Source organism: Electrona antarctica (genome assembly GCF_951216825.1).
Source record: "Electrona antarctica genome assembly, chromosome: 18".
NCBI classification, from domain to species: domain Eukaryota; kingdom Metazoa; phylum Chordata; class Actinopteri; order Myctophiformes; family Myctophidae; genus Electrona; species Electrona antarctica.
In genome coordinates, this window is record NC_136799.1 from 34,255,256 (window position 1) to 34,269,524 (window position 14,269).

The 14,269-nt window shown below is 42.6% G+C and overlaps 1 protein-coding gene across 2 annotated transcripts in view; it reads right to left on the minus strand.

Annotated features, from left to right (window-relative positions):
* tmem63c (transmembrane protein 63C) overlaps positions 1-14,269 on the minus strand; it is a 45,633-nt gene that overhangs the window by 9,790 nt on the left and 21,574 nt on the right. For both annotated transcript variants that reach the window (XR_013792195.1, XM_079527229.1), the window contains exons 3-19: positions 13,929-14,008; positions 12,525-12,612; positions 11,249-11,286; positions 10,105-10,247; positions 8,349-8,400; positions 8,145-8,253; positions 7,485-7,558; positions 6,788-6,868; positions 6,579-6,699; positions 6,246-6,379; positions 5,458-5,580; positions 3,842-3,995; positions 3,023-3,129; positions 2,326-2,412; positions 1,494-1,559; positions 1,219-1,381; positions 939-1,044 (exon numbers count right to left, since the gene is read on the minus strand). Coding sequence is in view for 1 of the 2 variants with exons in the window: in XM_079527229.1 (XP_079383355.1) it covers positions 939-1,044; positions 1,219-1,381; positions 1,494-1,559; positions 2,326-2,412; positions 3,023-3,129; positions 3,842-3,995; positions 5,458-5,580; positions 6,246-6,379; positions 6,579-6,699; positions 6,788-6,868; positions 7,485-7,558; positions 8,145-8,253; positions 8,349-8,400; positions 10,105-10,247; positions 11,249-11,286; positions 12,525-12,612; positions 13,929-14,008 (1,726 nt within the window). In the remaining variant the exon portion in view is untranslated. The remainder of the gene's footprint in view (positions 1-938; positions 1,045-1,218; positions 1,382-1,493; positions 1,560-2,325; positions 2,413-3,022; positions 3,130-3,841; positions 3,996-5,457; positions 5,581-6,245; positions 6,380-6,578; positions 6,700-6,787; positions 6,869-7,484; positions 7,559-8,144; positions 8,254-8,348; positions 8,401-10,104; positions 10,248-11,248; positions 11,287-12,524; positions 12,613-13,928; positions 14,009-14,269) is intronic.

Sequence of the window (14,269 nt, forward strand, 5' to 3'; positions counted from 1 at the left end):
ACACACACACACACACACGCAAGGTTTCGCAAACTTTTGTGGACATTGCATTTTCATTTCATATCCCTTTATCCTAATCTTAACTATGACCCATTTAACTTTAAACCCAACTCTGATCCTAACCTACCTACAGTAGCTTCCTGGTCATATAACGTTGCCATCCAGAAGAGGAGGTGCCGGAAGAAACTGTATTTTTGACCCATTTCAAAATAATGTATCAAAAATGTAAAGGAATAAGTTCATTGAGATGTCTGCAGTGAAGACGGCGTGGTTTGTGGTTTTGTTACCGCCTCTGTCACATCAGGATCACGTCATTTTCTGTGTTAAAGCTTTCTGAAAAAGCCGGGGGAGGTCACAGATGGGGTTAACCTTTAGCCGAACATTAACCATAACCACAACAAACTAACCTTAACCCTTACCCTAAATGCATGCCAAACCGTAACTGGAGGATTCTTACTGGAATTTGACTGGCGGTGGAGTAAAATCAGATTGGGGACATGTTTCACCAACCAGCTGGTTAGGTATCCCAAATATGTCCAAAAATGTACTGTTGCCTATGCCAGGAAAACGCACGCATACTCTCTTAAATGTGGGGAACACACAGTGAAACACCAGGGGCAGCAGAGCGTGCTGTGGCTGTGCTTGACTATCTGAGGGCAGTGTAGTGAATTGCAGCTTGTTGAGCTCTGGGCAGAGACAGGAGTGGAGTGGGTGTCTGGCTCGCAACTCACTGTGTCTGAGCGTCTGGGACTACGGCAACACATTCGCACAGTCTGCACCCGGCTGGCAGGCAACAGAGGTGAGGGAGGTTACAGTGTTAGGAGAGACGCACGCACGCACGCACGCACGCACGCACGCACGCACGCACGCACGCACACACACACGCACACACACCAATGTGCAAAGGTGCACAGTGCACACAGTGGGTATATGCTCACCGAAGGGCATGATCATGGGACATGTGATGCTGTAGGTCATACTGACAGAAACAATACACATGGTCCAGGCGTACTGCAGACCAAACTGGAACTCGTAAGCCTGGTTCTGCAGGGGAAAACACAGACATAATAACCAATATGACAGAGAGCAATCTCGGCATGAATATTTGTTACATAACAGCAACAGTATGAACCGCAGCACTGTGTTCGGTCAATAGACAGCATTCCATCGCAGCCCCCACATGAAAACAGTGAGATAAGTGTGAAATGGTTGGCCGACCCGCTTGACGTGAATGCGTTCAGCCTGGGACTTGGCGAAACAGAGGCGGAGCGCGTACACCATCAGAGCCGGGATACGGAGCAGCTCCATGGCTGTGCCAATCAGACTGGATGTGATCACGTAGTTTACAAAGAAGGCCCCATTGTCAGGAAGAAACACACACCTACAGCACACAGAGATTATTCGCTTTCAATTTAAGTGTCTGTTTAGTTGCTAGTACAGTATACTGTATAAGAAGATGAGATGTTTATCCCTGATAAATAATGTAGTCTTACTGGAATTTGACTTCCTTCTCTTCCAAGAAATTGACATCAAAGAGCCATCTGAAGAACAGATCCAAGCTACAGACAGAATACAATATTTACAGAGTTAAGACAATAATAAAGACAATATACTGTATGCCAAGGAGTGCTGCTGCTACTACTATTACTGCTTCTACTACTGCTTCTACTACTACTACTACTACTACTACTACTATTACTGCTTCTACTACTACTACTACTGCTTCTACTACTACTACTATTACTGCTTCTACTACTACTACTACTATTACTAATGCTTCTACTACTACTACTACTACTACTGCTTCTACTACTACTATTACTGCTTCTACTACTACTACTATTACTGCTTCTACTACTACTACTACTGCTTCTACTACTACTACTACTACTACTACTACTACTACTACTGCTTCTACTACTACTACTACTACTACTACTACTACGTCTACTTCTACCTCCACCTACTGATCAGGGATTTCTAAATGCAAGGTAGTTGTTATTGTTAGAAAGGGGGCGAGTATGGCCACTAACACATCTACAGTAGGCTACCTACTGCTTTGGAAACCAATCATGACATTACCCCAAATCCCCAATATGAATATGAACAGATATGCCCTTAAGAGTTTGGATTGATTCTGAAATGCATTTTTTTTTTTGCTCTTTAATTGTTTCCACATACTTTTAACAACTAAAGTTGGAACATAGTCCTAAAGTAGAGTGAAACATTTAGCGAATGACTTGTATGTCAACTATTACAGTACTTCTACTACTGCAGTGCTATAAGAACAACAATACAAAGCCTAACTAGAGGAACTAGTTGTACCTGGACAGGCCAAGCGATGGAAGGATGATCACCATGAACACCAGCAATAAGAAGCACTTGTGCATCGTTATCTGGTTCTCACCCGTTCTGTAATACAAATACAACCAATCAGTGAGGAGGATTCATAGAAAAACATGCATCCTTGCACACTTAATGCTAACTATACACCTCCTACTTTATATAAGCCTACTGTACACAGTATGTGTTGTAATCACAAGTCAACTCAGGGGCTTTTTAGCTGGGAAAATTAGCACAATTAAGCTATACTGTAGTTTTTACACCAGTAAACAAACGGTTGATTTGCATTAAGCTTCATACATTGTGCTTGCACAGCACATTTGTGGGGGTGGTTAGGTAAGGAAAGGGTGCTCAGAGATGCTGGGTGCTGAGGTTGTCTCCTCACAGTTGTTCTGCTCCTTCAGTGCATGGCGACTAGTAGACTACTGTGCATATCATTATCCCCACATGCACATCTCTATGACAACCTGCACAGAATAATAATAATGCTAGGAGACTGACAGAGAGAGAGAGAGAGAGAGAGAGAGAAGGGGGGGGGGGGGGGGCAGTTGAGCGGAATAACTGAGACAAACATTTGAACTATGAATTTTGAGGAGCGAGGAACAGATATTTCTATTTCAGAAGGCAGAGAGAGATGCTGGGGAGAGAGAGTGAATTGTTAACAGTGGTTTCTGACTACCTGGTCCAGTGGCATTCAAAGAAGGCAGAGTAGTAAACGATGAAGGGCAGGAGCACGGAGAACGCCCAGAGGAGGAGGGTAGGGAGGAACTGAGTAATGACTGGGTTCTGTATGGAGACCAAACAGTACGGAAGAATGTGAAGAACATCATTTAATTGAGTTGAAGCACGGAGGGACAATCTATTATAGTTATTATAGTCTCTAGAAACAACAATATTTATTCCCATGACGCATTCTTCTGTGTGGCAAGCTCATACAGTCTATGGCCATTACATTAAAGTCATATAATGTAACATTTTCACTTAAACAAAAGTTATTTCTTCATATAATTTTTCCAATGGTATATTTTTCACAATAACCATTCCACTTAAATATGTTTCTTGAGCGTCTGTCCCAGATACTTGGAGTCACAGATTTGGAGTTTACTCCAATGACATCACTGTCAGAGACACATGCAGCAAACTGCTAGGGCCTAGGGGTATGAGAACCAATTCTCAAAAACACTATCAGTATTTGATATATTTATGTTAGAGATGAATTACTTTATGTACCTCAGATTGCACAAGTAGTAGTGCCATGCTGTTGGATGTTACAGTGAGTGTGACAAATGTAAATCCCTGTTCTTTCTTTTTGCTTATAAGAAAATAAAATCGCAAAATATATCACCTTGATAACATTATAGTGCCCCTTCAAAGTCATAAGCATATTAGTTATAACATGGTTAGTTATAACATAGTTGTTAACACGGCTAACATAGTAACACGTGTAACATCCCAGAAAATACCACTTGCATACAGTTTGACTCTATAACCAACTGACCCGAAGGCTGTCCACAGGGCTGGTGACGTTGAACTTGTCTATAGTGTTGACGATGATGGCGGGTGTGGTGAGGAAGAACAACAGGAGGAAGAGTAGGATGTTGAGAAGGACACAGCGAAGCCACCAGCGAGAGCCGCACACCGACAGGTTTTCCCTAGAAACAGAAGGGCACATACTGTAAATGAATAATAATAATAATAAACTATTTATAAAGCGCTTTTCGAAAACTACAAAGTGATTTGATTTGACCCATATGGATAAAACAACAATCAAATGCAATGCATAAAACAAACAGTATAAGACAAATAATAAAACCAAAATCAATGCATATACAAGCATATACATAAATGGACATGATAAACGAGTAAAACGAGATAAAACTTTAGTGTACAAATATGTTCTAAAAAGTGATTTAAAAGATGACACTGAAATAGCTAGCCTTAAAGCGAAAGGTACGTATAGGTCAAGAAGGAATACACTGCAGTTTGTTGTTTTTTATCTGTATGGTCGAGGCAGGAAATAAAATGTCTTCACAGTGAATTCTGGGAATTGTAGGATAGAAGTGTCATCTTCAGAATGTGACCATTTTCTGAGCCGCTATTGCTCATAACATAAAAATAGTTGTTTTGCATTAGCCAACAGATTGTCATAAATGGACTATACTGTACGTCAACAGATTATAGACAGTGGAGCATTCCCTTAACTCAACAAGATGCTCGCTTTAAAGTGCATGCTCCCTAACATGCAAATATTGATATAATAAGCCCCAATTAGACGCCTACATAAAGTCCATGAGCCCAGCCGTCTTCTTGTGTGGGAGGCAGCGAGAGTGCTCCACTGCACCGGAGAACAGGTCGGGTACAACACCCTCCAGCGCATCATTTTAATGAAGGAATAATAGTTGCACATGTGCAAACACAGCATGAAGCGCGCACACGCACACACACACACACACACACGGCATGAAGCATAAACAGTTTCTTTGGTTAATCTCCTATACATATGCATCACTCACTTGTTACATAATCTCAGTGGGTCTGCTGTATTAAGTGACATGCTATGAGCATGTTACATGTATATAATGTCATGCCATTTTTCTGCTATATGACACAGATGCTTTCTCGGTGTCAATGGGTTAATAATATACAATATAACTAGTTCATGTGCAGTGGTTGGAGGTGGTCTGGTCTCCCTACCCTTCCGTAGAACGTAGCACTTTGTGTCAGGTAGGTAGGACACCTACAGTACTGGTTGACAGGTAGACCCGCCTGAAGCTCACAGGCCCAATATCTCGCCTGGCCAAGCAGGGACTGCCTCTCAACCCGAGTTCATATCCCGGGTGTTAAGCGTTGCAATTACCCCTCTCTCTCGGGAGAGCTACATAAAACGTACGGACAGCAGCTTCAAGGCAAAACACAACAGGCGGAGATGCCAAAAATGCACACACGGACGGTTTACAGAGACACACGAGACATCCGTACCTGGAATTCACTCACTGCTGTACTGTATCTTATGTATTGTATTGTTTCTCCTGCCCGACTACTTTCCATACTGGAAATAACGGAAAGAAAAAGACAGTGGAAAGAACTGCGTCTTCCTCTGTTGTCAATACTGACCAGATGATGTCATTGGGGGCGGGAGCGTAGTCCACCCCCCAGCTGTGAGACTGGACCACCGTGGTGATGCTGGACTGCTGGGGTCTGCGGCGGCAGCGGACACGGCTGTAGTCCTTTACAATGCTGGAGAATAGAGATACAAACATGTGCAACGTCTAAAGTCAAGAGGTCATTAAACATGCAGTTATTTTTTCATGTGTATTAAAATACAAAATGTACACAGCAAAATTGTCAGTGTTAATTGAAACGCGAAGAATGTACACTCTTTGTAGTTCAATTCACTTTCCATTAATTGTCTGAATTATTGCGATTTATTTTGTTCTTAGTTTTTTTTTCTCCTCAATTTACTCGTTATGCCAATTGATTCCTCACATCTGTGTGTTGTCACTGCTCTTGTATCCTACCGACTCAGCTGCCACTGATGAGCCCCCACCAGGAGGATATTGGGCCCTATCTTGCCTTACACCTTATCCCTAAACTTTGATGCCATTTTTTACTATTTTGAAAAACATTTTGGTAAAATATGGCTAATAAGTTTAGGGATAAGGCCGGGGCACAAGATAGTGCACCTTAGTCCTACTCCCCGCCCAACACTTCCCGCTAACACGTGCCGCCCCAGCCTGCGCAGTGACCAATATCACCCACCCCGCCCAGCTTCCCTCCCTCGAACACAGGCCAATTGTGTTTGTGCAAAGTCGGATGCACCACGGTGGATTTGAACCCGCAACCTCTGCGGTGGTGGGCTGTCACTTTACCAATGTGCATTTTCATCTTCATATGTTACTCACACAGCCGTCATCCTCTCATCTCGGAAAGTAACAAAGGCTATCCCCAGCCTCTTCAGGGAGATGCGATTCTTCTCAGCGTTAAATTCATCAGTCAGTTTCTCTTCTAGCTCACTGTAGTACTGTTCTGCATCCACCTGCAGAGAAAGAGTCAATTATTTTCCTCATGTCGACTTTCACAGTCAGTTTGATGCCTCAGAGTAGTCAGATTGTTGGCCCTCTCATGTAAATCTGGATTGCAGTGCCATCCAGTGGAAATGTAGTAGAACTGCAAGCAACAATGCACTACATGTTGTAGATGGCATTGTACATGGCCATCTGCAACAGTTACAGTACCTGCTCAAAGCCGCAGACATCACAGCAGAATATCTGAGCACATGGGTGAGTCTTAATCATGATCTTCCCGTCCTGCTGGGCTTTGGTGGCGAAATACAGCCTTCCTTTCATTGCCTTCCGCCTGCAAAATGCACACAGTTACCAGAGTAAATATGACACAACCCACCCCAATGCTGACCAGGCATTCTATGCAGCAGGCATTACTGTACCTCTCCAAGTCGAGGGTCATCAGCTTTTGCACGTCGAAGCAGAAACGGATATCGGTGACGGTGCAGCTGGGGTAGGCCTCACTGGTGGAGGAGGGAAACACAGTCAGTCACAATGTCCTACTTGATCATACTACAGCGGCACACAAGTATCTAAAGTAGCAGATCTACAAGCTCGAAACGCGGCACGAAGCGACTTTTGCGGTTTTGAGCTTGTCAATCTGCTACTTTTTCCATTTGTTTTATTGGAATCCTAAAAAGTAACAGTTTTGGACCGAAACGATATCTTTTTTGTACTTGTGGTGTGAACGGTATACTGCATATTTATAGTTATTGTTATAATGCTTGATGTGAACGGCCCTTAACCCTGCATGTTTTATGTAAGTACAGAACAGAACATCGTTACTAACCCTGCATGTTTCATAGCATTCACAATGTTACTAGAACACTTCACTGTTCATCAGTACAGAACAGAACATAATCTCCCTCGAGTCGTGAGAACAACATGGATGAATATAACTATAACAGCAGTGTTTGATGGAATGGAATGATTTATTTATTATCTATAGGTCCGACGGAGATTATGTCATTTGGTTGTTGTTTTTTGTAAGTAAACTATCAGTTTGTTCATGAAGTCAACAGAATACACATGCAAATATAAACAAAATCAAACAATAAACATAATGTAATGTATGCTCACTGAAAGTGTTTGGTGATGTGTCCTGGATCTGAGATTTCTCTGGGTATGGAGGTGATCATGAGTGTTCTAGCCACCTGCAACAGATCACAAAACACCACCACAGTTCATACTGTATTGCCTTTAATTAGCAACTGCATATGTTATGTCCTGTTATTTTATATATATATATATATATATATATATATATATATATATAATATTTTTTCTTGTGAAAACTGTGACACTGCTCTGGAAATGTAATCAAGCATGTCTGCAAATGTGGCAACTTACGCTGCGCTACGAGCTTGTAGATCTGCTATTTTTTTTAAATCGTGAAAATGTGGCACAAATCTTTGAATAAATATTCTTTCAGAGCGAACGTTTTTAACTCAAATCTTTGCTTCTGGGAGGCCCCTGGAACAACATATTTTCAGATGGGGGTCGGCGGCCAATTACATATCATTTTTGGTCTGATTTAGAAGCCATTTTTTTTAAATCGGCCTCAGGTCTACAGTAAATGGGTTAACACACTTTCAGATGAGATGAGGAACCACACCCCCATCTTTATTACATTACACACATTAATTCCATGGGTATTTTGCTCTTACTTCATACTCGTTGGGTATCAAGAAAGAGCAAGATGGCTGTGGTGTGAACATCGTCAATGTTATGGTGACAGACCTTTTCGTCTTCGCTGTACTCCAGCTTTGAGGAGTGGTGGGCCATGCACAGCATAGTGATGATGAAGTAGACAAGTGCCAAGATGCTGTGAAGCCACAGAAAGCTGTCCCTACGAAGAGAGGAACATTCTATCTGTACCGTCTCTGCTCGTTCACAGTTCTGAGACGATTCATGACATTTAGCCTTATTTTCATTCAGGCTTACCTTGAGCTAATGTTAGCCAGTGTTGTTCTTCCGAACGTTTCTGTACTGTCGTCTGTCGGTATAATGAGATATGACATTGACACTATGAGTTTCAGATGAGGTAAGAAGAATGAGGCAATACTTTTCAGAAAATAATGTTCTCCACCCAACTTAATGAAGCTGCTTGACAAGACACTTCACACTAAATTCAAACATTGCAGTCACGCCTCACTGCAATATTTTAGTTTGGGCACCCTTTGTTTAATGTTTCCATGGTTACCGCTATAAGTATGTTGCTGTTGTTTTCTTTTTTACAACAGGGTGACACACTGGCCTGTAAGATGACAGCCAACACCAATAAACTGGCTGTGGAAAACCCTGCTCCTTATAGACCCCATAATGGCCCTATAGTGTAGTCTGTGGTCTGCATTCCTTTTGGCATGAATTACGCCCGATTTAAACGTAGTTGCGTGCCAACATACGAGCTCAACGCTCTTACTGCATTGTGAGCTTTTCAGTGCACTGAACACTGGTGTATGCAGTAAATCAAGACTTTACTCAATGTCTGTTACAGAAAAAGCACAAAACTGACAATTACATTTCTGTTGCTATTTAGCAGATGGTCTGGTGCATCATGTCTCGACCTCTGCCACCTACATGTGTGTTAAGGGAAAGTTGTTGCCGATTCCTGTTCCAAGGTAGGGCTTGATTACAGTAAATGCCAGTGTTCCATAAGTGCTACCTCTGAGTGTCAAAGTGCTGTGTTTAGAAGTGCAGAATGTGTGTGTGTGTGTGTGTGTGTGTGATGATATGGTCATCATTCTCGTATATATATTTTGTTCAGTTCATATAGAGTTCAATGGAACTCTATATGTTTTTTTTGGTGCTATCCCTTTTGGACTGAGTGTTTGACTGTACTCTGTGTCAACTGTACAATCAATCAATGGAAAAGTTGTTTCAGTAGGCTAAATCTCTACATTTCTCACACACACTTTTGTAATAAGTAGTTTTAGTCTTGGTTTTACCTCCAGTGAACTAAAATAACATGTGTGTGTGTGTGTGTGTGTGTGTGTGTGTGTGTGTGTGTGTGTGTGTGTGTGTGTGTGTGTGTGTGTGTGTGTGTGTATGTGTGTCAAGGTCGGGTCATCTTCAGTTCATATAGGAGGTAGTTTCCGTGTAGCTCTACTTTTCTCACACACGCTAGTTTTAGTCTTGGTTTTACCTCCAGTGAACTAAAATAACATCGGTCTGTGTGTATGTGCTTGCTTGTGTGCGTGCGTGCGTGTGTGTGTCTGTCTTTCTGTGTGGCCTGGCCAGTTTCCCAGTAAGGTGCCCTGCACGGCTGTCCTGAGGTTAAGGATATCCCCGGGCCTTCAGACAGTGGACCGGGCCTCTGTCCTGAGGTTAAGGATATCCCCGGGCCTTCAGACAGTGGACCGGGCCTCGTGGCTGTCCTGAGGTTAAGGATATCCCCGGGCCTTCAGACAGTGGACCGGGCCTCATGGCTGTCCTGAGGTTAAGGATATCCCCGGGCCTTCAGACAGTGGACCGGGCCTCATGGCTGTCCTGAGGTTAAGGATATCCCCGGGCCTTCAGACAGTGGACCGGGCCTCAACGCTGTCCTGAGATTAAGGATATCCCCGGGCCTTCAGACAGTGGACCGGGCCTCAGGTTAAGGATATCCCCGGGCCTTCAGACAGTGGACCGGGCCTCAGGTTAAGGATATCCCCGGGCCTTCAGACAGTGGACCGGGCCTCAACGCAAAGCCCCAAATTACCCAGGAGGTTCCCAGAAAGGTTGACAGGCAGGATGACGGCCAAAGACAGCAGGCAAACCACCGCCATGAGCAGGATGATGTGGCGCTGGAAGGACAGGTATGTGACCGCATCAATGCCACATTTACTGCGGATCTCCTCGTCTCTGCAGAGACAGGAAGCATACAGTTGTGTGTGTGTGTGTGTGTGTGTGTGTGTGTGTGTGTGTGTGTGTGTGTGTGTGTGTGTGTGTGTGTGTGTGTGTGTGTGTGTGTGTGTGTGTGTGTGTAAAACACAGTAGTTAATAGCAAAATAAAAATGTAGTGCTTCAAAGAGTCTAGGATACCGGGTAAAAATCAAAGTCTAAATGACTTGCTCTCTAAATAACATTAGAGGTCAAGCAAAACAAATCTAAATAACAAAATGAGAACAAAGTAACCAACATAGATCTGCATAGTATCACTAACACCTATACAATAATATGTTACAAGAAGGTATGAGAAGGAATGAGGAGTGCTTGGGGTAAATGTAATGATGGGTCTTAGTACCCAAGGGTACACAGGGCAAGGGTCGGTCTGCCACCAAGACAATTGGGTCTACAGCTCAACACCCCAACGTGAGTAAAGCTGAGTCACAGCTAAGCTGGTGTTGTGTGGTTGCCCTGGACAGCCCAGTTTCAGGAAACCAGTGTCATAAAAAAATCAAATAAAAATACAGGAGATGCTAGCTGCTGCCATGGCAGCCCACACATCGAGATCACACACACACACACACACACACACACACACACACACACACACACACAGTGTGGGTTTGCACTTTTCCAGGGATCCCAGGCTGAGCCACTAACATGACATCTAAAAACAGAAGCACCCACACTCCACCATAATACTACAGAAACCATGGACACAGGGGGAAGTGACTTTTTTACGGGGCTAAATCAGTTGAGTGCAGTCAGACTTGAGCGAGTTCAAATTTTCAGTGGGGAACCACGGTCTGGTCGCATGAGCCCAGACTCGTTTGTTTTTGGTGCTTAATGAGGGATAACGTGAGAGGTTACGTTTGATGATGACATCAACTTTAAAAGAGAGCGGGCCAATAAAACGATGAGAATTAGGAGGAGGTGGAGGGATGAACCAGTTAAAAAGTAGTACTTGGTGTACTTACTTCATATGGTAAAGTGACGCAAGCCAAGAGCAGAAACCCTGAAAGAGAAGTCATGACATGAAACATTCAATGGAGAGCTTAATAAAGTCAATAAATTACATATGTCCCATCCGTATGGAAGTCAGCGCACAGCACATCTGGCTACTAGCTTGCATCGAACACTTTAATAAAAACAAGACAAAAATGAGGAGTTTTAATAGGTCTAGCCTGAGGCTGTAACTACTTTACTGTGTGTAGGCATTAGGCAATGACTGCAGTCTATAAACACAGACGGAATGACATCACTCTTGTCACACAGGTGTCTGTCATAGATAGGTCAGCTGAGTCAGGTTATAGACTTTTCTTCTGCAAGGGTCGACAAATAGACATTTTACTGCTCATTTCACTCCATTTAAAGCCACTGCAGAGCTCGTTGGAGCATGTAGGAGCTAAAACGGACCACATGGGGGTGGGGTGAGGGTTAGAGCAGGTTGTTTATGTACTTGATACTTCTTACATGCAAAAATCACCTTGCAACTTCCATATGGTGTCCAATTTTACAACATGCATTATGATGATGATTATTATTTATAAAAAATATGGTTGTATTCATCACATGCGAGTGGGTGCATTGAAATGTAGGTGTGCCTACACCTATTACCACCAGACAGTGGTAATAATGTCTAGCACTTCAAATCAACTAAACAAGTTGATTTGGATTTATTTGTGTGTGCTCAAAGATAACAAGAAAAAGAAGAATGTGGAAGTAATGCTTGCCATCGGGTGACCATTCCAAACACTACTGTACAGTTCCGTACACCGAATCCTCATAATTGGTGTTGAAGTGTGTGTTGTTGTTGTTTTACATTTACCATGGCCTTTGAAAAGTTGAAGACCCGTGCCCTTCCAGAATGTGTCTGAGCTGAAATGCTATTATGCCAAATCATGCCATACTTACCATTAGCTGCAATTTGCAACACTAGATTTTTTACAATGAGTTGAATCTAGACCCTCCATTGACAGCCCATTCATCCAATTAGAAAAATAATCACCTGCATGAAAGTTCTTGACAGAAAGTAGCTTGTAACATTTCTGCAGTGGATTTTTATGAAACAAGTGCTTTGCAGATTGAAAGAATAATTCAGCTTGCCTTACAGCTGCAATTGTGGTGAGTTTAACTTTGTTTAATACAAGCAGATTGGACTTTTCTATTTGGATGGATTGGCTGTCAATGGAGGGTGTTGCAACTCATGTCCCATTATAAAAAAAATAGTGTTGCAAATTGCGGCTAACTTACCATATCCTTGGTCTCTGAGTCAGAAGGGCTGGACTCAGAAGGAGACTTCTCCTTCTCGCTCGGCTCTCCATAAAACAGAGATGTGAGACTGAAGTGGAGAGCAAACAGACAATTAAGCAATACAAGAGTTACAAGAACAAACAAAAAAGTTTAGGCTTTATTCAACCATGTAGGTATGTACAGTATGTTAATTGAGAACCAGTCCGACCTGGGCAGACAAAAGACATTAAAAAAAGAGAACATTAACCCATTCAGGAGTCAGGACGGCTTTCTGGGTTACCGAGTGCCACGCTACGAGCTTGCACATCTGCTATGTTTGAAAAATCGTGAAAATGTGGCGCAAATCTTGCCCAAAAAACAAATATATATATATATATATATATATATATATATATATATATATATATATATATATAAATATATATATAATATGCCCAAAGTATATATATATATTGTTGTGGCAAATGGCATTTGTTTATCAATACAAATATAAAAGGAAGTGTACTGTACACCCTCGTGCTGCTGAAGGAAAGATGTGTGCGTGCGTACCGGTATGTGTGCATCGATTGGCTTGATGCACAACAGGTGTATAGTCACAACCAGCACAGGGTGTAATTAAGCCCAGTGGGACTGCTTAAATCATCCATCACTCTTCCTGCGGCACCACGCCTACTGAGCATAGCTCTGCAAACTAAATCTGAAAAGATTGGCACTGCAATATTATTGAATCTGGTCCTACAGAGAGAGAAGACGACTTGAGGGATACTGTAATAACACCTACTGTGATCAGAAGAAATCAAACGTTATGGTGCTGCTGAGCCGTTTGAATCCAATACAAAACAGTTATGATGGGGTTTGAAAATATTTCCCTCTGTGCCAGCACCCCAGACATTCTGCAGTGCTGGCACAGACTAAAACAGACTAATTCAATCAGTGCAAATGACACCTGCTTGGCAAAACCTGCAGATGCTTGGTACCCTGGGATAGAGCTGCTATACTAGTCAGGAAGAATTAATCAAGCTCATATTCTTATTGTAGAGGAGGGGCTTCAGGTCAGGTTGAAATGACTGCGGATCCATGAAGCTGAGTGAGCTGGAGTTTATTTTGATACCTCCTCACATACACTGTATGCGTGTCCAATATGCGTTGTATTTCTGAACCGTATACTTAACTACACAAAACTAGAGACTCATAAGGTTCCATTTGGATCCGACATGAATTGACACATGACCAAAGTCCATTACCATTTGCCTCTGCAGTACCATTTAGTACCAGAAGAGGGAGCTAGAGGCTGTGGTGTCAGCATTCTTCTAAATGAGAATTTCTACTCCATCTTGAATTACACTGCTCTGAAACCAGTAGTGTGTGCATGATGTGTTTAGGGTGAGTTAGTGGAACTTTCACCTGTCATTCTCCACCAGTAGAGCCAGACGTCCATAGTCCCACGCAGCCTTCCTCAGGCATGAGAAGATCAGCAACAGGAACTGTGAAGCAGAAAGACAGTTGAGCTCAGAGAAAACTGAACTCTACACCTCCTCTCCAGAACCACATGAACCCTAGTGTCCCTGTTCTTGGCATGTCATAATGGTCAAAATAAAGCAAACATTGATGATCTACAAGCTCACAATGAGCCTGTAGATCAGCTATTGTTGGCTTATATTGCAAGTATATAGCAATTATGTTTTTCAGATAACTCTAGGATTTAGAACTGTGGTTCCCAAAGATAGTAGATTAATGCCACGCTG